This window comes from Lynx canadensis, chromosome A2, assembly GCF_007474595.2.
Source record: "Lynx canadensis isolate LIC74 chromosome A2, mLynCan4.pri.v2, whole genome shotgun sequence".
NCBI classification, from domain to species: Eukaryota; Metazoa; Chordata; class Mammalia; order Carnivora; family Felidae; genus Lynx; species Lynx canadensis.
The window spans coordinates 29640519-29665713 of NC_044304.2; the positions used below are offsets into that span (position 1 = coordinate 29640519).

A 25195-nucleotide genomic window follows, 5' to 3' on the forward strand; every position below is an offset into this window, starting at 1 on the left:
CTCAGTCACTTGAGAGATTCTTGATTGCAGCTCAGGTCATGGTCTCAGGGTCGGGAGACTGAGCCCTGCGTTGGGCTCTGCGATGAGCATGAAGCCTGATTAAGTCTCTGTCTCTGTCTCTCTTTTTCTCTCTCTCCCTCTGCCCCTCTCCCCCACTCGTGGTCTCTCATGAAATGAAATGAAATGAAATGAAATGAAATGAAATGAAATGAAATGAAATGAAATGAAATGAAATGAAAGAATAAAAAAGAATAATAAAAGCCTGGACTCTAAACCCAACTACCTGGCTGTGCATTCCAGCTCTGTAAATTGGGAATAGTAGGACTACTTTGTGGGGCTATATTAAGAATTAAATAAATTAATCATTGTAAAGTTCTAAGAAAAAGACCTGACACATACAGTGAGTACTGCTTAAATGTTTACAACATGTAAATATTTAGAATAGTGCCTGGCATACAGTAAAAGTTAAATAAGTGTGGAGTGTTATTCAGTTAATCTCTACCAAAAGGAAATTGCCATTTTAATTATTTTAAAAGAGTCGTTTGGGGCACCTAGGTCCCACTTCGGCTCAGGTCATGATCACATGATTCGTGGGTTCGAGCCTTGTGTCGGGCTGTGTGCTGACAGCTCAGAGCCTGGAGCCTGTTTCAGATTCTGTGTCTCCCTCTCTGTCTGTCCCTCCCCTACTTGTGCACTCGCTCTCTCTTTCTCTCTCTCTCTCTCTCAAAAACAAGTAAACATTAAAGAAAAAATTTTTTTAGTTTTTTTAATGTTTGTTTTTGAGAGAGAGAGAGATAGAGCATGAGTTGGGGAGGGGCAGAAAGAGAGGGAGACACAGAATCCAAAGCAGGCTCCAGGCTCTGAACTGTCAGCACATAGCCCAATGTGGGGTTCGAACCCATGAACCGTGAGATCATGACCTGAGCTGAAGTCGGATGCAGAACTGACTGAGCCACCCCGGCAAAAAATAAATAAATAAATAAATAAATTTCCTTTGAAGAGTTGATTTCTGTTGGGGTTTTGCATTATCCCCCAGTTACAGAGATCTCTGAATTCTATGGATACACAGTTGCCCAAATACCTGTACTGATTGTTCTGCATAAAAGAAGAAGAAAGAGGGGTGGGAGCCTGGAAAGAATATTCCTGTGGGCACAGATGTGTCCAGAAAGTAACCTGGGGCCCTCAGGGTGCCCCCAGGAATGTCCTTGGGCCCATGGTGAAGGCCATCAGGGAGCTAAGGCAAACCACTAACAGGACTATAATAGCCTTATTATATCCCTAAAAGGTATAAGAAAGAAATCCCAGATTTAAATTCAGGGAGGGCTAAACCTTTGGAGACCCAGGAAGAGAGTAGAGCCTTCTCTGATTTGGGAAAGAGGCTGGATGATCTACTGTGCCTGATTGGGAGAACTGTAACACAGTGCCCTAATCTCTGCTGCACTGTTTCTTACTGCCTCCGGACCTTTGCACGTGCTGTTTGCACAGCCACAAATGCTTTTCTTCTGTTTTGCCCCCACCCTCAATATTCACATAGTTAACTTCAGCTTCATCTTTAGCTGAGTCAGTCCAAGTTTTGGTGTCAACGTGCCTGGGTTCATATCCCAGTTTTGCCACTTAGGAGCTATGTGATCTCGGGCAGGCACTATTCCCTTCCACACCTTGTTTTTCTCATGGAGTTATTGTGAGATAATATTTTTAGGTCTCAACTGAAAATATCATTTCTCCTACTTACGGAAAGACCCCTCTGCTTTTGTAAGAAGAAGGAGCCTGTTTTCAGGGCCATCGTACAACCCATTCACCTCAGGGTTGTTTGTTGGTTAGATTTCACTTTGATTTGGATAGGCACTGGGTGACACTATAATGAGATGTAATCAACTTTGGAATTGAGCTTTACCGTTGGCTTATAGTTTTCTTTTCATGCTGAGTTTCTCCTGGGCGTCCCAGAGTTCATTCCACTGACTTTTAGTTCGTAAGTATCAGATGGGGAAGGGTTCAGTGGTGATGCAAGACTGGGAAGGGGTGGGTTACATAAAATCAAGTCCATTTGTTTTCTGCAGGACTTCTCAGAGACTTCACTGTGCTAGTGTTGTGGCTCTTTCCTGGGGGAAGAGGGAGGGACTGCAGATTGCCCTGCGTTGCTCATCATGGAACGTGTTTTTCATGAAATACAGTGCACTGTGGTGTCTCAGAACACACCCTGGGAAACACTGCTTTGTTTTCTGTGGCCCTCCCACCACCAAATGCTAGTGCTTCTCAGGATGTAAACAAACATAAGGCTTGTGATGTGGCACCAGCATGCCGAGGGTTTGACTGTGTGTCTGCAGCATAATACGACTTACCATTGTGCCTTTCTTTTCCCTCTTCCTCCAAACAGAGAAGGAGACCTTTCTGGATCCTTTCGTCCTCCGGGACCTCCTGCCTGCATCCCTGGGCAGCTATTACCGGTATACAGGTTCTCTGACCACCCCACCATGTAGTGAAATTGTGGAGTGGATAGTCTTCCGGAAGCCTGTCCCCATCTCTTACCATCAGGTAGATATTCAGCCCCAAATGGGGCCTCTGTGTTTACTTGTTTGTTTATGTTGACTGAACTGTCTAACATTGTTACAGAACACCAGTAAGGATTTTTTTTTTAATTTTGATCCTCTGCTCCCCGTTGATTCCTTCATTCTTTCCAACAAACATATTTTTGAAACCAAGAATTGTAAACTATGAAACATGGCCTCTCAGCCGCAAATTAACTGGCTGAGCAGAGTTGCAGCTATGAAATCGGGTATTATGTAAGTATCGATCTTGAGGAGAGAATAGCTACCCTCTATGATGATGACAGTTTGTGCCAGAAACTCTTCTAAGCTCTTTATATGTGTTGACCCATTTAATCCTCGTGAACAACAGTCCTACGTGGTAAGTACCCTTTTGTACCCCCATTTAATAGAGAGACACAGAAGTGAACTAACTTGCCGAAGGCCACACAGCCAGTGACTAAGCCATGGTGTCCGACCCCAGAGATCATGCTCTGACACATTAAACGTACCCAGAGTTCAGAAAAGAGAGGGATTGTATATACAATGAAATGAAAGAATAAATAGCATCGATTGAACTCTTTCTGTGTGCAAACACTTTAGTTATAGCCAACTTAGTGGGCAAACACAGTTGAGAGACGGCTCTTGGGCTAAGATGTATACATAAGGACATCGTGGCCTAGAGGGATTGGGTAACATGCCCAAGAATTCATGGCTAATGAATGTTGAAGCCAGAAACCAAGCCCAGGTTTGTCTGATTCCAAAACCCACATTGGTGACCACGACACTGACCGCTTCTCTCCCAGTGTGACCTGGGCTGATTTCACAGGAGGATGCATTTAGAAATTGGTGAAATGGAGATGGGGTTGGGGGCCATGTCAGAGGAATAGGAACCACCAGGCAGGTGGGAGTGAGAAGGGACAAGGAACCTTGGAATCACCTCATGAAGGATAATAGATAGAAGAAAATTCTTAGAGGGGATATATGTGAGACGTCGAAATACAGCATGCACTGAAGTAGAAGATTATGTTTCTTCTCCATAATTTCAGAAACGAGAACCAACAACAATGGGTAGGATTTGTAAGAAAAGGGATTTGAGCCATTAACCTGGATGGTCTAAAAATGGAAGGTTCTTACTAGAGCTCCTCACAGAAGTGTCTTCCCAGAGCATGACATCTAGGACTAAGGAATGTTGTAGTGGGCAAGGGGAGGTTCTGGAATTATGTGATAATATCAGTGGTAAAACTGAACACAGACAACAAGATTGTGGACCTGGCTGCCATGGGGAATAGTCCAAAGATTTTCCTAATAAGGGCAGAGAGTACAGAATAGAGACCGGGGGAAATAGGGTTGGATGGTGTCGTGGTCAGGTCTGTTTTGGATTTAAGAAATAGAAACCCACTTAAGGTAGCTCACATAACGGGGTATTTTAAAGAACCAGTAGTCGAGGCATCCTGAGACGGAGCTGTCATAACCAGGACCGTAACTAGAAGATGAAGCACATTCTGTCTTTCAGGGGCCACACAGGGTCTTAAGTCTTGGAGTTTCTGCCACAGCTCTGTGATTCTGTACTTCCACAAGATTCTCATCCCTTCTCTCTCCCAGTTTGTTTTCTTTTGGTTACTTGGCCAAATATGGTTAATCTCATACCTATTTACCTTTCGACTCAAATGCCAGCTACCAGCTAACAATACTGTGGGTCCTACTTCAAGTATTCAAGAAGATGAATCTGAATAGGTGTTGGCTGGCCAACACATTGGCTGGCCTTGGGTCCCGTGTCCATCCTGAAGTAAATCATCAAAGGTACCAGGTAGCATTCTAAAGCTTTAAGTGTTGTCCCTCTGGGGGTAAATGGAGCACGTTTAGAAGGAACTATGTGCAGGAGACACACGTTACAGTTAGGCCACACAGACTTACTTGGCTTCACTGCTGTTGACGTTGTACTTTGAGAATTTTGTTTTCTCTTACTTCTTCTCTGATGAACAAAGAAGTACTAGAAATTTGGTTGCCGGACAGGATTTCCAGCCCTAAGAAGACAATGAATTAGGAAATGAGTTTTCTTCTTCATGGTGAAGTCAGCATTGTTTTATTAGAATAAAGTAAAATCGTAATCCAAATTTTTATCTCCCCTGGGTTGGGGCAGGGCATTTTGAAAAGGGATCCTTTTTTTGTCCCTTAAGATAGATGCTTTTGTTTTCAAAGATACAAGGGCTTGAGAGAACAAGGTTAAGACATGCAAGTCTGGTTACTTTTTTTGTAGGACACTGTGAAGGGGAGAGGCAAAGAGTAGTAATTGTTTAGTACTGGCTTTTATTAGAATTTCTGATATCTCATGGGTCCAAACAAAAGGCGGAGGTGTAGGCTTGGGTGTCTTGTCAAGTGCTGTCAGTGAGAAGCATTTTGACATCCGGTGACTGGGGGTCTTAGAAAGTGTTTGGTTAACAGCTGTTTGCTCTTCACTGCCTGCCACTGAGACCCTCAGAGAGAAGAAGCAGTGAGAGTTTTGCTCTGTGACTTCCAGTATGACTTTTCTGTAGGTAGTGTTTTTTCAAGGAAATAGTGAAGAAATAAATTAATCGTATTGGCTTCCCAGTTTCTTTACTAGAAACCGCCCTTAGTTAATCCTTTTATCAGACACAGCTTCATCTGTTCCTCTCCTTCCCTTTCTCTCTCTCTCTCTCTCTCTCTCTCTCTCCCCCAAGGGAGGAAAACAGCTCATTTTCATGTGGCCAAACAGAATCCTTTCTGGCGCACTGCTTGGAGGTCACGGCGGTGTCAGCCCTTGGAAAGGAAACCATTAGCCATCCAAGTATTATCGCTTCAGACCTTCCCACCCTGACCCTGCCAACATTCTTTCGGAAGCTAGCACAGAATGTTCGTTGCAGAAAGGCAGACAGCCAGTGCGGAAGACCAAGTAGACAGAATCCCATGTCTGCTTCTGTCAGAAGGAAAACATTCCTAGTTCCTCATCCTTCCCTTTCTCCAAAGACTGTTTCCTGTTCTCTCCTGTCTTACGCAGAGTGAGTGCCCGTAGGTGATGGAGACGAGAGTGTGTTCGCCGTAAAATGCAACGGTTAGCATGTGTATGATGTGGATTCTTTGAAGCCTTCTGGATATGAACAACTGCTTATTTTGCCTCTTTTGTGAGCCTCCTTGGATATTCAAACCAGCCCTGTAGCCAGTGAGCTCTGACTCCGGCCTGTGTGATAATCTAGATCTCAATTCATTGTTGATAATGGAATCGCACGTTGGCTTGGTTGGCCAGCAGTCAGCATGGCTTAGGTGTTTGGTTCCACTGAACATCTACTGTAAGTAATAGGCACGCATCGTGCCATGACTTTGTCACCCAAACAAATTGGTGGCACTCTTCAGTGCTGGTGTAAGAGTTCAAAGGAACAGGACTAGCACATTGAGATGGTGCCTGTGTTATGCTTGTGATCATTCAGAGAACATGATCATTTGAGTTCAGTATACTAGGATGTGTTTTATTCTAGAACAGTGGCTCCCAAAGGACGGTGCTTTGGCCATTGGAAACTATCCCAACCTTCCCTTTCCCAGGACTATTTGCTTCCAGTAGTCTAAAATACGATACTACCTATATTTTCCCTAGCGTGAATTTTGTTTAAGTGCTTCTTAGAGGTTCTGTCAAAAAAGTAATCAATAAATAGGAAGATGTCTAGTTTGTTTGCTTTTGGATGTTTGATTTTTTTTTTCTAACAATAAGCTGGAGTGGATAGAAAAGGCTTATTTGCATACCTTTTTTTTTTTAACCACTGTTATCTCTGTCATAAAGAGCAGAGAAACTTTTTTGAAACAAGACCATGTTCTGGGGCACCTGGGTGGCTCAGTCAGTTAAGCATCCAATTCTTGATTTCGGCTCAGGTCATGATCTTACAGTTCATGAGTTCAAGCCCCACATTGGGCTCCGTGCTGACATGGCTGAGCCTGCTTGGGGACTCTCTCTCTCTCTCTCTCTCTGTCTCAAAATAAGTAAATAAACTTAAAAAAATAAAAAAGACCATGTTCCATTTCAAGCCAAACTCCCTGGGTTTCATTCCTGGCTCCATTTTTCAGCCAAATTACTGAGCTACTCAACGGCTTACTCTGTGCCACAGTTTTCATCTGTAAAATGGGGATGATAATAACATACCTACTTCATGGAGCCATTATAAAGATTACATGATGGAATCTGAGTGGAACGCCTAGACTAGTGCCTGGCACTGCGGGACATAGTAGGTGGGTTTTTTGTTGCTATTGTTAAATAATCACCAAGGCTCTGGGACAACGTTGTCCAGTAGAAATAAAACACAAGCCACATACATTATTTAAAATTTTCTAGCAGCCATATTAAAAAATGGAAAAAGAAACTCATTGTAATATTATATTTTATTCGACCCAATATATCCAAATTATTATCATTTTAACATATGGGCCTGGCCACATTTCTGGTGGGACAGCTGCATTTGGCTACTGGCTATTAATAGCCCTGACGTTTACCTCAAGGCCACAACAACTAATGAATTACATAATTCAGAAAGTTTCTATTCCAACACCACATAAGGCACAGTGCATGTGAATAGAGGTTTTTTAAATGGCGGGGTGAGGTGTCATTATTAATCCCAACAGATAGTTTTCTTTGGTAATTATGGTTTAATTTGTTTCTTTCTGTAGAAGGCCTTTCTGTTATTGTCTTCATGCAAAACTATCTGTACCTACAGGAGGGACCTGTCCGTGTAGTTAGCTAGCTATTCTCGGATTTTATTTTTGTAGCCATGGTTCAATAAGTAAAACTTCGGATGCTCCAGGCTACTGGGAATTTAATATTCTATCACTTTTGTTTAATAACGCGGCAGCAAAACAGGGCCTGCCCTGTCACCCCTCAAATGTGTTCTGACGCTGAAGTGTCTCATGACCTTAGGTGTGACATTTCAGTTCTTAATGCTTACCCTGGAGTTTATTATTATGTTTATAATGGACTCTGGCTTTGTTTCACTGCCATTATATACCCGTCCTATAAAATATTGTGCACATGAGCCTTTTACTGGTTCATAATTATATTACTTTTGATTTTCTCTCATTTTCCCCCTTCAGCCACGATGGTCCCTTCCCCACATCTCGTGGATGAGAGCTCTTTTTGCACAAGAATAGCATGAATAGATTTCAACTTTCCTTTGATTTGAACCGACAGATTAAAAACTAATTATTCTCTGTAATATTTTTATAATAAAAACTAAGTTGAAATGATTTATATACACTTCCAGCCAACACATTTGCAATTCAAGGTTAAAATTGTTCTTGAAACAGCACCAGTTAAAATGCAATTACAACTCCCCAAGCAGGGATAAAAGAAAGAAATGTTTTACATGTTCACTTCAAAAGTTAAAAAGTCAATTTTACATTATAGAAATAAAAACTTTCATTTATTTTTACTAAATGATAAAGACTTCATTAGTTATATTAAAGTAAAGATAAATCCAAGTGTGTTTATTACTTGCCTCTGGAAAAGAATAGGTGAATAAAAGTGTGGGCTTTGTGTGGTACACAGCTGCTTTTTCTGGGGTCCGCCATCTTGCTCATGGTTTCCAGTTCCTTCTGTGTTGAGCCGTAGGCTGTTTCTTTCCAGAGTACAGAAAAGTGCAAATAGATTTCTGTTGCCAGTGGTGGGTGCCCTGCATGAGTGGTCTTTCAGGGTCAGCTAAAAGGAACAGTTTGGGGACTTCTATTATCGCATTCAGATCTCCACTGCAATGTTACTCTTTCGGTGGATAATGCTGCAAGCCTATTCTGCGTGTGACAGGAAGTGGCTGAGAGCATGACACAGTCATATAGACCTAGGTTTCTAATCCTCACTTCCATTCTATGATCTTGGGAAAGTCATGTAAAGTCTCTAAGCGCAGTTTCCTCATCAGCCAAAAATAATAATAATGATCTGACAATACCACCAACTGTATGAGATTCCTGTGAGGATTAAAGGAAAGCACAAAGCACTCTTATCACAATGCCTTGTACGTAATAAACACTCAATAAATAGTAGCTGCTAGTGTAATGATATAATAGTGTTGTTAATAATGCTACTTTAATGATATTATTTTGTTTTTTTTAATTTTTAAAAATTTATTCATTTTGGGGAGAGGGCAGAGAATGGCAGAGAGATGGGGACAGAGGATCCGAAGTGGGCTGTGCGCTGACAGGCTGACAGCAGTGAACCCAAAGCGGGGCTCAGACTCACGAACCATGAGATCATGACCTGAGCCGAAGTCAGATGTTCAACCAATTGAGCCACCCAGGTGCCCCTAACGTGATTATTTTAAACTAAAACAAGTTAGAAACCAAAGTAATGTTTGTAAATTCCATGACAAAGTACCTGTCACATAATGGGTTGGATGAATATACATTACAAGGGAGAAAGGAGGGAGAAGCAGAGAGAACATCTTAACAGTTGTTGGAAGCATGTAATACAATCCTAGTTCCCACATTCCTCATAAAATAAGAGTAATAGTAATGATAATAATACTTAGTGAATATCTACTGTATGCCAGGAATTATTCCTAACACATTATATATAGTAACTCATTTAATAGTAACAAGGACTACATGGGGTAGGTATTGATGTTATCTCTGTTGTACAAGTAAGAATACCAAAACACAGAAACATCAAATACTTTGACCAAAGGTCACCCATGTAGCAAGTAGGAATTGAAAACAGGGTTTTGAACCCAGATAGCAAGAGTAAGAGTTATGAGTTTAGGGCCCCACCATTAGAATAGGAGGCCCTAGAAAGCCTTGAACGGAGGCATGATCTTTTCTAAAAGATCGCTTTGCAGCTGTCAACCAGGTCTAGAAGGGTTGACAGTTTGTCCTGTGGCTTCCGTGTTGGGCATTGCTGCCGTGTGGTACAATCCTAGAGGACACCTTCTCATTGTAGTCTCTGTAAATAGTGTTTCTTATTGTAGTCTCTGTAAATAGTGTTGCTTGGATTCAAAAAGTGGACGTCCAGGTGGTGGCCGGGCTCCCCTTTATCGAGCGTGGTTACAAAGCCAGGGTAAGGACCGAGGGACAATCTGCAGTGGATTTCTCACCCAGAGTATCACTGTTCACCTGCCAAAGTGAAAACATAGACTCCCTTTGCCAACCCAGGGATCATGGCAGTTTCCACTCAATGGCCAAACATGCCAGATACCAACAAGAGAGGCCACTGGCAACTTTCATTCAATGTAGAGGAATGACAGGGTTCTAGTGAATGCTGCCAACCTACCAAAGGACATTTGATGAGTCTGCTAAGCTTGACTTCCTTTTCCTCTTTTGTGTGACTGTCCAGTGAAGCTATGATCCAGGTGACAGTATAATATCGTTCAGGTCATCAGTTCACTCCGTGAACCGTCACATCCTCCCTTGGAAATCTCTGGGCAAGTTGAGGTAATGACAAGGAAGCTACCGAGCTTTTAAGCCATGGCATGTCATTAAGCTGTAAAAGCAATTTAAGCAAAAGCATTTTTGTGTTAAATTCAGAACCTGCCTCTTACAGTTATATGACTAATTCTTGAGGCATCAGAAATAAACTTTGTAGGAGAACTAAATGCTAGCTGTGAAAGAGGCAAGTCTTCTAGAGAATAAACAAATCTTAGATTGCCGAGACAGTCTCCAAGGCCATCCTTTTCTGGCATCTCAGAGATTATGCTATTTCAGGACAGAAGGCTGCTCTTCCAGAAGATTTCCAGTATACCTTGCCACGTATGGCAGCCCGGCCATTAAAAAAAAAAAAAAAAAAAAAATCACCCTGAGAGTTAAGAAATTCTTCCTTTTATTCAACTCACGTCTCTAAGGCTTTAATTTAAACCAGTTGCCTCTTTTTGGCCTTCTCTGGACATGGAGAAGAGCTGTTCAGCATCTTCCACATACAAGGGCCTTTAATCAAATTACTCCTAACTTGCCTTTTCTTCAGGCTTAACAATTCCACTTCCTTTAACCTTTCCACATGGGATTTATCCTCCATCCTTTTAATCATTTTGGTTGGTCTTTCCCTCGATGGTCTCCAGAGGCTCTTTGTTAATTCCTTCCATGTAATTTTAAGTTATTTTCTCTAAGAAAAACCTGAAACTTTCTCTCACGGGTGGATGTGTTCGGTTCTGATTTAGGCAGTCCTATCAGAAGCATATACATTGCCAGGTTGGGGCAATTTGATTTTTCAATACCTCCAGTTATCTGAGTGGGTCCCATTTGGCAGAGTAAACAGTCCAATTTTCTTAATTTTTCTGGTTTTATTGCCTCTCTCTCTTCACTGTAAATAAAGAAGGAGCATCAGAAGGAAGAGTGGGAAGAGAGGCAATTCTGAACAGCCGCCACATGAGTTATTTAGGAGTTACGTGACCAGCAGAAAATGGGAATAACACCACAGTACCAGGCTACTTTTGCTTCTGGGCTCGTTGAGAGACCGTCCTGACTCTATTACCTTGATGAAAAAGCAGGGAAGGTTTCATGGTTTATTATCACTTTACATTTGCAGGAGAATTGGAGGGGAGGTGGACTGATAGGTGAATCCAGGTACTTAAATGATTTCTCTTGGCTACGGTCACTATGATCATTGCTTTCTCATGCAAAGAGAGTGAGTTTCAGATCAAGCAGGTCAATTTTTGTGACATTCTCTGAAGCAGTTTGAGAAGCACTGGGGTTAGTTCCAGGCCTCGAGATTACCATCCAGAAACCCAGATTGGAGAGGCCTGGCCGGCTCAGTCAGTAGAGCATGTGACTCTTGATCTCAGGGTTGTGAGTTCAAGCCACATGTTGGGCATGGAGCCTACATTAAAAAAAGGGGAAGGGGGCACAGAAAGACACCCTGTCATATTGTTCTTGTTTATTTTACACATTGGTATTGGCCACCTTCTTGTCCCCCAAAGCCTAGGACAGCCACTCAGTGCCCGCTTGGGAAGCATCTAACATCTTTCACGTTGTAATTCTGTCCTAAGAAAGCATTCTGATTTGGTATTCAGGGAGCCAAATGGGCCTGGAAGAGTTCATTCAGTGTCTCTCTTTTTCATTCCATCCCTCAGGCGTTAGTATTTTCCATGGCTGGACGTTTTAGATTAACTTTATTTCTTTGGTGACCAGGATAACTTTCTGGTCCACTGAGAACACATCTCTGTTACCCATTCTCAGCTTCATTTCTCTTATATCATAAAATTGCTTTGTTTTTTTTTTAAATCCTTTAAAAAATTTTTTTAATGTTTATTTATTTATTTATTTTCACAATTTTTTTTAAATTTTATTTTTTATTTTTTTAAAATTTACATCCAAATTGGTTAGCATATAGTGCAACAATGCTTTCAGGAGTAGATTCCTTAATCTTCTCCCATTTAGCCCACCCCACCCCCACACTCCCTCCAGTAACACTCTGTTTGCTCTCCATATTTATGAGTCTCTTGTGTTTTGTCCCCCTCCCTGTTTTTATATTATTTTTGTTTCCCTTCCCTTATGTTCGTCTGTTTTGTCTCTTAAAGTCCTCATATGAGTGAAGTCATGATTTCTGTCTTTCTCTGACTAATTTCACTTAGCATAATACCCTCCAGTTCCATCCATGTAGTTGCAATTGGCAAGATTTCATTCTTTTTGATTGCCGAGTAATACTCCATTGTATATGTATACCACATCTTCTTTATCCATTCATTGATCGATGGACATTTGGGCTCTTTCCATACTTTGGCTGTTGTTGATAGTGCTGCTAGAAACATGGGGGTGCATGTGTCCCTTCGAAACAGCACACCTGTATCCCGTGGATAAATGCCTAGTAGTGCCATTGCTGGGTTGTAGGGTAGTTCAATTTTTAGTTTTTTGAGGAACCTCCATACTGTTTTCCAGAGTGGCTGCACCAGCTTGCATTCCCACCAACAATGCAGGAGAGATCCTCTTTCTCTGCATCCTTGCCAACATCTGTCGTTGCCTGAGTTGTTAATGTTAGCCATTCTGACAGGTGTAAGGTGGTATCTCATTGTGGTTTTGATTTGTATGTTTATTCTTATTATTTTTTTAATGTTTATTTTTGAAAGAGAGAGAGACAGAGTATGAGCAGGAGAGGGGCAGAGAGAGCCAGAGACACAGAATTGGAAGCAGGCTCCAGGCTTTGAGCTGTCACCACAGAGCCCGATGTGGGGCTTGAACTCACGAACCATGAGATCATGACCTGAGCCAAAGTCGGACACTCAACCAACTGAGCCACCCAGGCGCCCCAGTGTTTATTTATTTTTGAGAGAGAGAGAGAGAGATTGAGTGAGCAGGAGAAGGTCAGAGAGAGAGGGAGACACAGAATCAGAAGCAGGTTCCAGACTCTGAGCTGTCAGCACAGAACCTGACATGGGGCTCAAACTCACAGACCGTGAGATGATGACCTGAGCCAAAGTCGGATGCTTAAAGGGCTGAGCCAGCCAGGTACCCCTGAAATTACTTTGTTTGTTTTGTTTTGTTTTGTTTTGTTTTTTTTTAATGAACAGAAGATTGATGGCCACAGAAGATCCTTTTTGATAATGGACGTATGATCCTGGAGTCCTGATTATTTTTTCTTCGCTTTTCCATAAAAGTGTGGCCGGTAATCTTGTCGAAAGTGTTTTTTAATAATATTAATGAAAGTGATAGCAGCTAACCTTTACTATGGGCTTACTGGCTGCTAAATAATTTCCAGACATTTTAGTCCTTTCCATAATTTTATAAGATAGCTACTAGTAATAGATGTCTTTTACAGATATGGAAACTTGAGTTACAGAAACCTTTAAGAGTTTGACTATGGTTACCCATCTGGTAAATGGTGAAACTGGGCAGTTTACTTCACAAGCCTTGCATCCAGCAGCTTTAAGCCTTAGCAGCTTTGCTGTGTACTCGATCTCTAGTACGTATGTAAGAAGATGCTTAGTAAGAATTCAGTCACTAGTCTTTATCGAGTCTTAACGTGCCAGGAACTGTTTTAAGCACTGCACACAGATTATCTCATTTAGTCCTGGCACACACCCGATCGGGGTAGATGCTGCTATAATTATCACGACTTTATTGAGGAACACTTGAGGCTCAGAGCAGTTAGGCAACTTTCTTGGGGCCACAGAGTGGTTGAGCTGTGGAGTCAGAATTGCCATCCGGGTAGTCTGGCTCCAGAACCTGCCAGCTTCACCGTAACTTTGTTCTCCTCCCCAGAATACTAACGGTCTTGCCAGGGGGCACAGCAGAGAGACCGGAACTCTTTTCCGAGACCCCAACTAAGAGAGTTCCGTACAGCCCTCCGGTGGAGTGTTCCACTGGTTGGCTGGCACGACAGAAACCGCAGCCAGATAAGCCTGTCGACAGTGACTCCATCAGGCAACCTGGGTCCTGCTGGGCTTGTCCGACTCGGCCTTGGGCAAGTCCTGGCATTTGGTGTTCTTGTCACCCCCACCCACCTTGTACCACTTAGCTTTTCTCATCGGTGGTCTTGTTTTCCCTTCCCTCTCTGGTTCTCGGTTCAGCTCGAGGCTTTTTATTCCATCTTCACTACGGAGCAGCAGGACCACGTCAAGTCGGTGGAGTATCTGAGAAATAACTTCCGACCACAGCAAGGGCTGAATGACAGGGTGGTGTCCAAGTCTGCGGTCCGCGACGCCTGGAACCATGACATGACAGACTTCTTAGAAAACCCACTGGGGACAGAAGCCTCTAAAGGTATGTTTGGATTACACGCTCTTGCCCAGAGCAAGATTCCTTATCCTAAATTACTTCGAATGAAAAGGAGTTCGGCAACAGCCAAGAGTTGGAACTCGGTATTGAGAGCATATGTTGCTCTGCGAAAAGAGACTTGTCTGGGTGATAAATAGAAGCATTTGTGGCAGTAACTCCCCGGTTAAGTAGCTGTATGTTCAAAACTGCCCTTTTGACTAGCGATGTGTCAGTCATTCTGTCGGTATTTTTACCTTGTAACGTCAACACTAACGGGTTAATGTCTACAGAAAGCTTTGGGGTGTCTTACTTTTTACCCGTCTGCCGATTGAGATTGGGATATTGCCTCAATAGCCTTTGACTTGCCCCCAGCACTCCACTCTATGGTGTCCTTACCTACCTCCACACCAGGCAAGACCTCCCTCCCCCTCAGGCTCTCCACCCCTACCAGACATCACGTGGCCTTTTTGAAACCATTATTTTACAGCTTGATTCCTGTATCTGATACACATGAGTTAATTGTTTTCAGGCATCTTCCTCCTTTCCATTGCTACATTCTCTTGGGAACTGAAGATATATTTCTCTCCCAGGAGACGAAAAAGTCTGATTCTGCCCTCACGGCTCAACCTCGGGCTCTGTGACTTGTCCTCATTATGACTTAGAGCTCGGGAAACACTCAGAGAATATGGCTGATCCAAGTCCCAATACTTGGGAGGGAGGAAGGAATAAGAAGGAACTTTCTTTGGGTGTGAAGAACTGCCTCTTTCCCAAGCCAGTGCTCTCCTCACAAGTTGTGAGCTTGGGTAGTATGGGAAGGGCTGGTGTCTCTTATCAACACTGGACAGACTGTGGTATTTTTAGTGGGGTAAGTTACACGGGAATGTTTTGTTTTAAGAGTGCCCCCACCCCCAATAAGAAGGAGCAGTTTACTGGCATATGACCTTTGTAGGCACATAGGGGGAATTTGTAGGGGGAATGCGATTATATTCCACAAATAACCGCATTGATGTGCACTTTGATGATAAGAATGAGCCCATTTTCCCGGCTCATAGTCTGAAAAGGAGCTAAAAGAAGAGGAAAGGGAGCTTAAGAATGTGATCATTTCCTTCCTGTCTGTGTGATTTTGTCTGAGGATGGTGAGAGAAGCTAGTGTGTGGCCAGATCCCATCAAGAAACGCTTGAGATTCAAGTAATTTGGAGCCGACACTTTGTCAAGGGCACCGTTTGTCGGCTGGGAACAATGGGAGGGTTAGGAAGCATGCAAACCTGTAAAACGTCTCAGGTTGGCTGGCATAGCAGACCTCACTTGGGCTCATTTTGTTTTTTAACCAAGCTAAAAATAAAACGACCAAACTCAAAAGCTTTTATCCAAGAGAACTTGCTTGGGAAAAGAAGAATCTCTTTGGGATTTTGTGAGAGGTGAATGCCGAGGATGTGTAGGGGATGATGAATTTATATCACAAGTGAATACAAGGTCTGGTAGCTACAGTTGCTGAGGTTATGACAGTTACAAAGTTTTTTGCTAAAAAACAGGCCAGAGGGCACCTGGGTGGCTCAGTTGGTTAAGCCTCCGACTTCAGCTCAGGTCGTGATCTCACAGCTTATGGGTTCAAGTTCTGTGTTGGGCTCTGTGCTGACAACTCAGAGTCTGGAGCCTGCTTTGGGTTTGTTTTCTCTCTCTCTCTCTCTCTCAAAAATAAGTAAACATTAAAAAAATTGTTTTAATGAGCTGAGTTATACGATATATCACCTGTGCAGAGCGAATGCATGGCCCTTACTACCCAAAAAAGTTTCTGTCACATTAAATTGTCAAAGGGAGCAAGATCTTCTATGAAATGGACTTTCTCTGAATTTGAGCAGAGCCATGGACCCATCCTTAAATCAGGGAATCAGTTTTTCATTCTACAAGCCTTTGTTGCAATTATCCTAGGGTCTATTGCTTACTCCTAAAATGTGTGACTATTAAAATGTTTTTTGATCGCTGTGGAGGCAGAGAAAGATGTAGGTGCAGTCCTATTTGTTTTTTAGACATGTTATTGGAGTGTAACATACAGAAAAGTGCACACATAACACATACACAGCCTGATGCATGTTCACAAACCGAATACACTAGAATAGCAACACCCAGGTCAGGAGGCTAACACCAACAGCTTCCCAGGAACGTCTCCATCTCCTTGCTAGTAACTGTCCATTCCCAAGGGTAACCAAGACCATGAATTAGCTTTGCCTGTTGTTCAGTTTCATAGCAATAGAATTATCTATTCTGTCCTTTTTTGTGTCTTGCTTTTTTTTTTTTTTTTTGCTCTGCAGTGGTTTTGAGGGTCATCTCTGCTGTTCCCTGTAGTTGTGGTTTGTTCTTAACTGCCAAATTTCACTGTGAGACTCCACCTGAATTTATTCATCCACTTTAGTATCCATGAGTGTGTGGATTGTTTCCACAGTTTGATGATGATGAAAATTCTCAACCATGCCTTTTGATCAGCATACAGACATACCTCTCTTCGGTATGAACCTGGGGGTAGAATGGAGGCAGCCTGGAGTACACATACGTGTTCGGATTCGGTTACGTACCGCTACACGGGGTCCCGGAGTGACTGTATGTACCATGTTCCGCTTCTGGTTGCAGTCTGTCAGGGTTTCCTGGGTTTTTTGATGGGGTAATGTATATGCCGTAAAATCCAGCAGTTATAGATGTACAATTCAATAATTTTTACTAAATGTATAGCTACAGTTATGTAGCTATGTAATCCAGTTTTAGAACATTTTCATCACTCCAAAAAGTTCCTTCACAACCCTTTGCAGTCACTTCTTTCTCCTATCCCCAACTTGAAGCAACCTCTCTCTGATCTGCTTTTATCTTTCACTTACTTGACATAAAGATTTTAAAATTTATCCATGTTATAGCCTGTGTCATGGGCTCATTCCTTTTTGTCACTCAGTAACAATAAAACCTATTTGTTTGTTTGTTTTTTTTAGTAACAGCTTTATTGAGATTTAATTCACATATTATAATATTTGGCGGGGGGGTGTTGTTTTGTTTGATTTTTTTAAAATCTTTATTTGTTTTTGAGACAGAGACAGAGCATGAGTGGGAAAGGGGCAGAGAGAGAGGGAGACACAGAATCCGAAGCAGGCTCTGGGCTCTGAGCTGTCAGCACAGAACCCGACGTGGGGCTCAAACTCATGAAGCATGAGGTCATGACCTGAGCCGACTGAGGCCGACTGAGCCACCCAGGCGCCCCTGACATTCATTTTTTTAAAGTGCGCACTTCACGTAAAAGCTGAGCCTGAGTGGCTCAGTCGGTTAAGCTTCTGACTCTTGATTTCTGCTCAGGTCATGATCTTATGGTTCATGAGTTTAAGCCCCCTGTTGGGCTCCATGCTGACAGCGCTGTGCCTGCTTGGAATTCTTCTTTCTCTCTCTGCCCTTCTCCCACTTGCACATGCGTTGTCTGTCTCTCACTCTCTCTCTCTCTCTCTCTCTCTCTCTCTCTCTCTCAAAATAAATGAACTTAAAAAAAATTAAAGTGTGCCCTTCATTGGTTTTTAGTATATTCACAGAGTTGTGCAGTCGTCACTACTATCTACTTCCAGAACATTATTATCACCCCCCAAACGAAACTCCATACCCAGTAGCAGTCACTCCTTCCCTTTCTTTCTCCTGCCCCGCCCGCATTCCCAGCACATGCAACCACTCATGTGCTTTCTGTCTATGGATTTGCCTGTTCTAAATATTTCATACAAACGCAATCATACAATATATGGTTTTTTGTCTCGGGCTTCTTTTACATGTTTTTTTTTTTTTAATTTTTTTAACGTTTATTTTTGAGAGACAGAGACAGAGCGTGAGTAAGGGAAGAGCAGAGAGAGAGGAAGACACAGACTCCGAAGCAGGCTCCAGGCTCTGAGCTGCCAGCACAAAGCCTGACGCAGGGCTCTTACTCACGAACTGTGAGATCATGACCTGAGCCGAAGTCGGACACTTAACTGACTAAACCACCCAGGCGCCCCTATCTCAGGCTTCTTTTAGCATAATAGTTCAGCATACTATTTTCCAGGTTCATCCATGGTGGAATATGTATCAGAATTTTCCATTTTATGGCCAAATAATATATCATTATACGGATATACCACATTTTGTTTACCTGCTGATCAATTGATAGATGTTTGAATTTTTTTCTACTTTTTGGCCATTGTCGGTAATGCTGCTGTGAACGTTCACGTTCGGTCCTTGTGTGGACGTGTGTTTTCAGTTCTCTTGGGTATATAGCCTGGAGTAGGTAACAGAGTCATACGGTAACTCCAGTTTTCAAGTTTGGAGGAACTGCGAACCGATTTTCCAAATCCAGTGCACCAGTTTGCATTCCCATCCACAGTGTATGGGATTTCTGCACATCCTCACCAACAGGTGCTATGTGTCTTTTTTTACGTTAGCCATCCCAGTGGATGTGAAATAGTGTTGATTTGCATTTCCCCAGTGACTATAGACGTCCCTGTTTGTTTTTAAATGCACATTTCATGGAATCGTAGTCTACATAACCAAATGCTCCTCCTTTTTTGTCTCCAAGAAAATTCACCTAATTCCATGGCTCTGTGGGCCAAAAGCCAGGCACAAATACTCGCCGTCAGTAGGCAGCCTAGAGGACTTAGATTGACCTTAGACCTTTGACATGTATGCAGTAAAGAGTCCCAATACACAGGCAGAGTCCCTTTCTCTTCTCTAGTCTTCTGCAAAAAAGATTTCTAAAAGAGACGGATGGTGTTCTGTAATCTTCTGGTAATTAAAAAAATAAATGAATAAAACCTGTCTGATTGGCATTCTCTCTCTGATCACTATTGGAAACTTCCAATGCCTAAGAGAGCTACAGTGTTGATTACGGAGCTGTGCGTTTATTGTGCTGTTATTACAGAAGAAGGGAAAATAAATTAATTACAGAAGGGAAGGGTCAGTAAGCTTTCTTTGTTAAGGACCGGATAGAGGCCATTTACTCAGCTCTGCCTCTCTGGCATGAAGGCAGCCATGGACAATATGCAAATGAATGGGTGTAGAAAATGTCTTCCCAAAACATCTTGTTCACGAGAATAGGCAGCGAGCCAGATCTTTTTTAATTTTTTTTAATGTTTATTTACTTTTGAGAGACAGAGAGACAGAGTGTGAGTAGGGGAGGGGCAGAGAGGGACATACAGAATCGGAAGCAGGCTCCCGGCTCTGAACTGTCAGCACAGAGCCTGACACGGTACTTGAACTCACGAACCACGAGATCACGACCTGAGCCAAAGTCAGATGCTTAACTGACTGAGCCACTCAGGCACCCCGGCAGCAGACCAGATTTACCAACTGGTGCTCTAGAGGATGGCTCAAACTAAGGTGGAAAAACTCACTCACAGGCTTAGTTTGACGTAAATATTTTCTGTCTTAAAGAGGGCTGTGACCATGATCGTGAGGCATTGGTTGGTTCTATTTTCCCATTCCACTGCAAGACCTTAGGGCCAATTAGATATTTATTGACTCAGTGACCAACCACTTACCAAGTCACCTTAACACCTGGTCATCTTTCACGGCCACGATGTAAGAGAACCTTCGTGAACTGATTATAGCCCTGTACCTCCCTCATTCCCCTGGCTGTGATCATTACCTGGTGTTCATTGAGCAGCACTGTGAGGAGTGCCTGAGTTAATGCGTCCCCATCATGCCCTGCTGTCAGGATGATTGGACATACTGGAACAGAGAAAACAGAATCAAGCTTTTCAGTGCCAGCACTAGATGCATGGCCATGTACAACACCAAAGGAAAGGAGGAAAAGTCATCTCAATATTGTATTGTTGCTGAAGAAAGACTTATAATGGATGTCACCCATAAAAAAATATAAAGCTTTAAGTTCCAGTAAATGGAAACAATATTTAGGCTCGGTGGATTGTTCAAGGGACATCCAATTCTCCACTCTGCCCTTTGTCGGTAAATAACTTGGACGGACTTTAGGATTTAATGGGCTGTCATTTCAGTTATTCTGCAGCACATCCCGGACACATGGAAGAACATTCGGTGATTAAGTGCTGAATACTATCTATTGTGAAGACTTTTGGAACAGTGAACGGAGGAAAAATAACTTTCCTTCCAACAACATGAAACATATGGTTTATTAATTTAACGAAACCTGTTCAAACCACAGTGGAATCAAAACCACTTGATCTGATAATTTGATTTGATGGCTTAATTAAAGTGACACTGCCTAATGTAATAAAAGCAAAGGAAATGGTGAGGGCACTGGACTGCCTGTGTGCCCTCCAGTCTCCTGAGCTGATGCCATGTTTTTTGAAGAATGGTCTTTGCTTCTGCTGATGGAGGGATCTCTTTTTTAGCTACATTTTCAATGGTAAAGATTGCTTCCTGTTTTGGTCAAAAGCAGTTTTTAAGAACATATAGGACTGTGTGAGAATGTCTCAGTAAGTAGCCTATTTTAAATCCGAATACGTTGAGAAAGAGCATCACATTACCCACCCAAATTAGCAAACAAAGAAGTAAAGCCATGATTGCTCTTAAAAAGTTTGACATTGAAAGTTGTGGGGTTTTTTGCTATTTTGGGAGAAAATATTAATATTCTATTTTCAGTTTAATCATTTCTACATACCAAATTAATGAGCTTGAATTACTTTATCTTATTAAAAGAAGCTCTGACACGGGCATTAAATTCCTTTGTACACAGCTGTCCTCCCAGAAACTGTTCCAAAAAGTTATCTTGTTACTTCCAGAAATTTCCAGCGCAGAAAAGTGCTAAGAAAAACACATTCTTACACTTTAAAAAATGGAGTGTTTTTAACCTCCTTCTTTTAAAAATAAATATCATTAACCATTACTTTTTAACCTGAGAAGTGATTAAAAAAGAAGGCAAAAAAGTAGGGCTGTTTTTAGGATTCTCCAGCATCCGAGGTTCTCATACTTTTGAAGGTCATGCCCATGCTGTCTCAGACATTTTTACATGCTTAGGCATCCCATGATTACTGTCACTTTATGTAAATATGTAAAGGGTTGGTACCAGTTGCCTTTGATTGGTTGACATGAAGTTGATATTTGTAGCCATTTAATGTAGCATTGACTACTTTTGCTTACGTAGCCAGTGAATTTCTTTCCATATGTCAGCCATCTTCATCCACCTTTGGGGAGCTTGTTGACTCTAGAAGCCAAGCGCCAGAAGCACCTGTGGTTAAGCAGGCTATGTGGGTTTCTTTTAATGTTCATTTATTATTTATTTTTGAGAGAGAGAGAGCACATGCACACTCATGCGTGTGCATGAGCAAAAGAGGGGCAGAAAGAGAGGGAGAGAGAGAATCCCAAGCAGACTCTATGCTGTCAGCACAGAGCCCGACACAGGGCTTGAACCCACAAAATCTTGAGATCATGGCCTGAGCCGAAATCAAGAGTCAGACACTTAACCCAATGAGCCCCCCAGCTGCCCCAATATGTGGGGGTTTTTATGTGCCAAATGTTAGGCTGGCTTCTTCCGTTCATATGTTGTTTTAATCCTGAAAACCATCTCGGCCACTTTTTATTTCACTTTTCATTTATCAAATATTCGTTGATCATGTACAATGAACAAGTTCTAGGCACTAGAAATAAAGGTAAGAAGGGAGAAGGGTCCCTCATCATGGTGCTTATGTTTTAATGTGGAGAAAGAAATAAACAAGTCAGCTGACAATGATAAAGCTTCAGTGTTCTGAGGATCAAATTAGGTAGTATTCTAAGAGTAGTAGAGTGTGGGGAGGCATTGGGGATGAGATCTTCCCTGGGTAGGACACAAGGTGATAAGGAGCCAGCCCTGCAAAATTCTCAGAGGGAAAGGTCATTTGTGAAGGCTCTGAGGCATGGGAACCAGCGTGGAGAGATGGGCAAGGGTCAAGTCTGGAAAAGACTTCTCTTGGTATTCGTATGGCAGTGGGAAGCCTTTGGAGAGTTTGAAGAAGGGCTGTGGAATGATCCGAACAGGTTTTTAAGCCTGTCTCTCTGCTATGTGAAAAATGTTTGCAGAAGGCTTAGGATATAACTTGTAAGACCAAGAGGTGACAAATAGACATATTCCCTGCAGGATAACAGTGGTTGCATGATGGTGATCCTGGTAGAGGTTGAAGTGATCCGTTGGGAATGGATTTTGGAGTAGAGCCTCTGAGATTTACTAATCGTTAGGATGGAGATTAGGTGGGGGTGAGCAAAAAAGAGAAACACACTCTTGTGTGTTTTAACACATGTGAGGGTTCTGAGACTCAGAGCAAGGAAGCATCCAGAGCCTCTCAGCCAGGAAGTGGGAGAGCTGAGATGCGAACCAGGATTTTCATATGTCCAAATGCAGCAGTCTTGGCCACAAGGGATTTCCAGCTTCAAAATGAATCTACAAGCAGTGGCCTCTTTGTTTTAAATGTCATGAGGTGGCTTGAAAACACAGTGTATTACTCCCTCTCTGAACAAAAGAGCTTCAAAAATAAACATTCTTGTGGGGATTGGGTATTCTTCCTAAACATCGGGTTTATCATCCTAAAAGAAATCACTGGGCTCTGTCTTTATCTGCTTTGCTTGTTTTGGTGGGTTTTCTTTGGTGTTTAGGGCATAGGCTACTGAGGCTTTGATCACAGGGTTATTCCCTGGGTGGGTCAGTACACCCGCTTGATCTGGATGGTAGGGCCTCCTAGGCTGAGGGTGTTGTGAATCCTTGGATCAACAGAGCCTGACACAGTACCTAGGACATAGTGGGTGGATAGTCATCTTTCGCTCATGAAAGGAATGAATGAATGAATGAATGAATGAGACAATATAAAGTGATGGGTAAAAGTATAGATTTTGGAGTTCAGCAAACCTGGACTCAAAACCATTTACTCTCGTGCATGCTTGCTCAAGTTAATACCCAAGTCTTGGCTTCTTTTTCTGTAAAATAGAAATAATAATCATAACCCCCTCCTTGGCTTTGACCTTTAAAATGAAATAATTTAGGGAAGAAAGAGTATAGAGCCTGCAGTGGGAGGTTCTCTGCAAATAATTATACTTTCTTGTCTGTAGGTCAGCAGTGGCTTCTTTGGATGCTCAGGACAAACTATTATATGTGACATGATCACCGGAGAACACATTTCAAAATAAGGGGACCAGGCTCTCTTCCTGGTACAAATGCAAACCCAGGCTGCCGGAATGTCTTCACACCTTTCCAGTGAAATCCACAATCCTTACACGGTGCCCGTCCAGGCCCCCTCTCCAGCCCCATCTTGCACTTCATTTCCCTTGGCGTCCTGCATATCAGTTCACCCCCACACCCAGTCCCAACAGCCTGTACCCCTTCCCTCACCTCTGTACCTAATCCACCCCTCCTCAGCCTCCATAGCCCAGCTGTAGGGTACCTTCCCCATGGAAGTTTCCTGACTGCCTTGGTCCAGCTGCTTGTAACAGGGTGTCAGTCCCTTTCTCTTTCACACTTATCTCAGTTGGAGTTTTACATTAAGTTGTATGTTTCTCCCCCTAACGTCTAGCTCTTTTTATTTCTTTTTTGCTAGAGAGGGTGCAGTGCTCACTGTTGGCTCCTCAATCAGTATTTAACTAGATGGGTGGATGCATGGAAGATTGGATGGGAGGAGGGGTGGGAGGATGGATGAATGGGTGGATGGATGGGAGGAGGGTGGGAGGAAGGTGGATGGATGCAAGAATGGATGGGAGGAAGAGTGGGGATGGATGCCTGGTGGATGTATGTGGATGATGGATGATGTGGAAGATGGCTGGGAGTCGGGTGGATGGCTGGAAAGATGGCGGGCGGTGGGTGTGGATGGTGCTGGCTTCTGGGTGGATCGCGCTGGATGGGGGCGCGGTGCGGCGGCTGCCTGGGTGGCTGTGATGCCGCTGGCTGGGCGGCGGGTGGCTGGCTGCCCGACCGGATGGGAGGCGGGTGGGTGGATGGCTTGCATGGGATGTCTGCATGGTGGCATTGGCTGGATGCTGGCTGGATGTGTCAGGCTGGGCTGGGCGGGCGGTGGATGGATGGCCGCCTGATGAGGGGGGTGGTGTGGCTGGAGGCTGGTGGATGAGGTGGCTGCTGGGCTATGGGCTGGAGGAGTGAAGATATGGGTGTGGATGAAGATGGGATGGGATGGAGGGTGGGGATGCAGAATGGGAGGAAGGGTGGGTGGATGGATGAATGGGTGGATGGATGGATGGATGGATGGATGGATGGGTGGATGGATGCAAGAATGGATGGGAGGAAGGGTGGGTGGGTGGATGGATGGGTGGGTGGATGGGAAGGAGGGAAGGATGATTAGATGGACTAAGCTAATCCTTACATGCCAGGTGGCCAGGAATTAAAGGATTCTTACCACAAGGGTTGGTACAATTGGAGCATTTATGATCTAGGCCAGGCTAGGTCCTCTAACAGGAGGAGCATAGCTAGACATTGACATTTGATGTAGGATTCCACACACCCCCCCCCCCCACCGGCCCTGAAATCAGAGAGGCCCCTGAGATTTGGGAAGCCATCTCCTGCTTTGACCATAAACTATTTGGATGGAAGTGTTCATCTCAACAAAACATGGACAGAGGGCTTTCCTCTCCGTCCCGAGAAACAAGCACTCTACCCACACCTAAAAGCAGAGAACAGTGGCACTTAACATGGCAGGCACTCGTGTCAAGATGCTTCCAGCACAACTGCTGTTATGGCTTGAGAGCTAGTGAGCGGATACTGGTAACAGACACCAGGGGCTGTCTGTCGTTTTCACACTTTATAAATATTACCTAATTACTTAATCCTCTCTGTTTCCAGGCAGATAGGCATAGTTTGATCTTAAAGGCCAACTTAGCAACCCTCCTACAGCTTCAGCTTTTCTTTGCTCTCTAGAAAAATCTTCCCTGACATTGTGTTTATTTGTGTGGACACTGTGGAGCTTGTGAACAGTAATCTGGAAATTAATAAAGGCCACCAGCATCCTTCCTCCCAGAGCGACAAGCTTCCCCTTTCTGTCGCTAACTAGCATTCACAGCCCGTGAA

The 25195-nt window shown here is 43.2% G+C and overlaps 1 protein-coding gene across 2 annotated transcripts in view; it reads left to right on the plus strand.

Moving 5' to 3' along the window:
* Positions 1-25195, plus strand: part of PTPRG (protein tyrosine phosphatase receptor type G) — a 713510-nt gene that overhangs the window by 566190 nt on the left and 122125 nt on the right. For both annotated transcript variants that reach the window (XM_030307145.1, XM_030307144.2), the window contains exons 7-8: positions 2375-2532; positions 14003-14195. In XM_030307145.1, coding sequence (XP_030163005.1) covers positions 2375-2532; positions 14003-14195 — 351 coding nt within the window. The remainder of the gene's footprint in view (positions 1-2374; positions 2533-14002; positions 14196-25195) is intronic.